General features: G+C 61.4%; 2 protein-coding genes across 2 annotated transcripts in view; one reads left to right on the top strand and one right to left on the bottom strand.

The window, feature by feature from the left end:
* Window positions 1-228, top strand: part of MNEG_14626 (zinc transporter, ZIP family) — a gene marked incomplete at both ends in the record, with an annotated part of 1970 nt that extends 1742 nt beyond the window's left edge. Inside the window, one exon of the mRNA XM_014036903.1 lies at window positions 58-228. Coding sequence (XP_013892357.1) covers window positions 58-228 — 171 coding nt within the window. The remainder of the gene's footprint in view (window positions 1-57) is intronic.
* A 694-nt stretch (window positions 229-922) lies between these two features.
* On the bottom strand, window positions 923-1222 carry MNEG_14625 (hypothetical protein; the record flags this gene model as incomplete). The annotated part of the gene is made up of 1 exon (XM_014036902.1): window positions 923-1222. The coding sequence occupies one exon, from the start codon at window positions 1220-1222 to the stop codon at window positions 923-925; it is 300 nt and encodes a 99-aa protein (XP_013892356.1).
* Between the last annotated feature and the right edge of the window lie 32 nt (window positions 1223-1254).

Raw genomic sequence — 1254 nt, 5'->3', positions numbered from 1 at the left:
CCCCCCCCCCGCTCGCGCTAAACATACGACCCGTCGCTGCCACCCCGTGACTCCCAGATGCTGGCGGCTGTCGGCGGCATCATGGCGTTCATCGCGTTCCACGAGCTGCTGCCCCTGGCCCTGGAGCACGCCGGCAAGAGCAAAGCCACCGCCTCGATGTTTGCCGGCATGGCGCTCATGTCCTTCAATCTGTATTTCGTGCACACGTTCTTTGCGATGGACGGCTGAGGAGGTACAGGAATGACAGGCACGTGAGTGCTTCGAGCCGGCGCATATCTGGCGGCCCCTTGCCTGTCATCCAGGGCCGACTGTTCAGGTTTTCTTGTCTTTGCATAATCATCCAAGTTGCGCAGTTTGACCGTTTGTTGTGGCTGCACGGCTTCCTGGCCTTGCTCAGCAATCAGCGGTGGTTGCCATGCACGTGTGGCGCAGCCTGACGCACTGACGTGGTCCGATTCAAGCAGGCGCGCAACCCTGCGGCGCTTTTCCTCCAATTCTGCCTGTCATTCCTTGCTGTTGATAGACGTCACCCTTTGTTCTTTGCGGCCAGCATTTCCTTGCTGCTGGCCACTGCTTGTCCTCTGCTGCGCTATTGCGCGCGTATTACAGCGCGCACCAGCCGTCACGTGTCACGATAACGTCCACGTCTCGCTGTACACAAACCCTATGAAAACACAACACGCATCAATCGACACCACAAGGTGGAAAGTGGACAAGTAGGCGTTAGTACCAGCACAGCCTTTGGGCCCACAGCTGCTCCTCTGCCGAAGCGCAGAGCTCCGGGACGCTTTGGCACGCAAACCCCACGGGCGCAGGGGCACGCACAGGGGTTTCAAAGCGTGCGCCACACCTCTGCTCCAGCAACGCAACCAAGCAGTCTCCTGCGTTTGTCCACTGCAGCGGCAGCCCGCGCCGCCCGCGCCTACTGCAGCAGGTCGTAGTCGTCCAGCGCGTCGTTGTACTGCATGACCTTGCGCTTGATCTTGGACGTGTCCGCCCACGACAAGAAGTCCTCCATGGCGCTGGTGACGTGGAACGCAGGGTCCGTCACAGTGTTGGGCCCCACGCGCACGTGGCCCTGCTCGACGAAGGTGGCGGCCTCCTTGACGGTCTCGCACATCTTGAGGCGCACCATGACGACCGCGAGGCGGCGGCGGCAGAAGGCGCTGGTGGGCAGCTTCTCGAGCTGCACCAGGCTCTTCTTGGTGGGCAGCACGCCCATATCATGCAGCCTTGGGGTTTATCAGAGGGGGG

This window comes from Monoraphidium neglectum (assembly GCF_000611645.1).
Source record: "Monoraphidium neglectum strain SAG 48.87 unplaced genomic scaffold scaffold04635, whole genome shotgun sequence".
NCBI classification, from domain to species: Eukaryota; Viridiplantae; Chlorophyta; class Chlorophyceae; order Sphaeropleales; family Selenastraceae; genus Monoraphidium; species Monoraphidium neglectum.
Note: the sequence above shows the minus strand (reverse complement) of the source record. Positions and strands in the feature narration are given on the sequence as shown.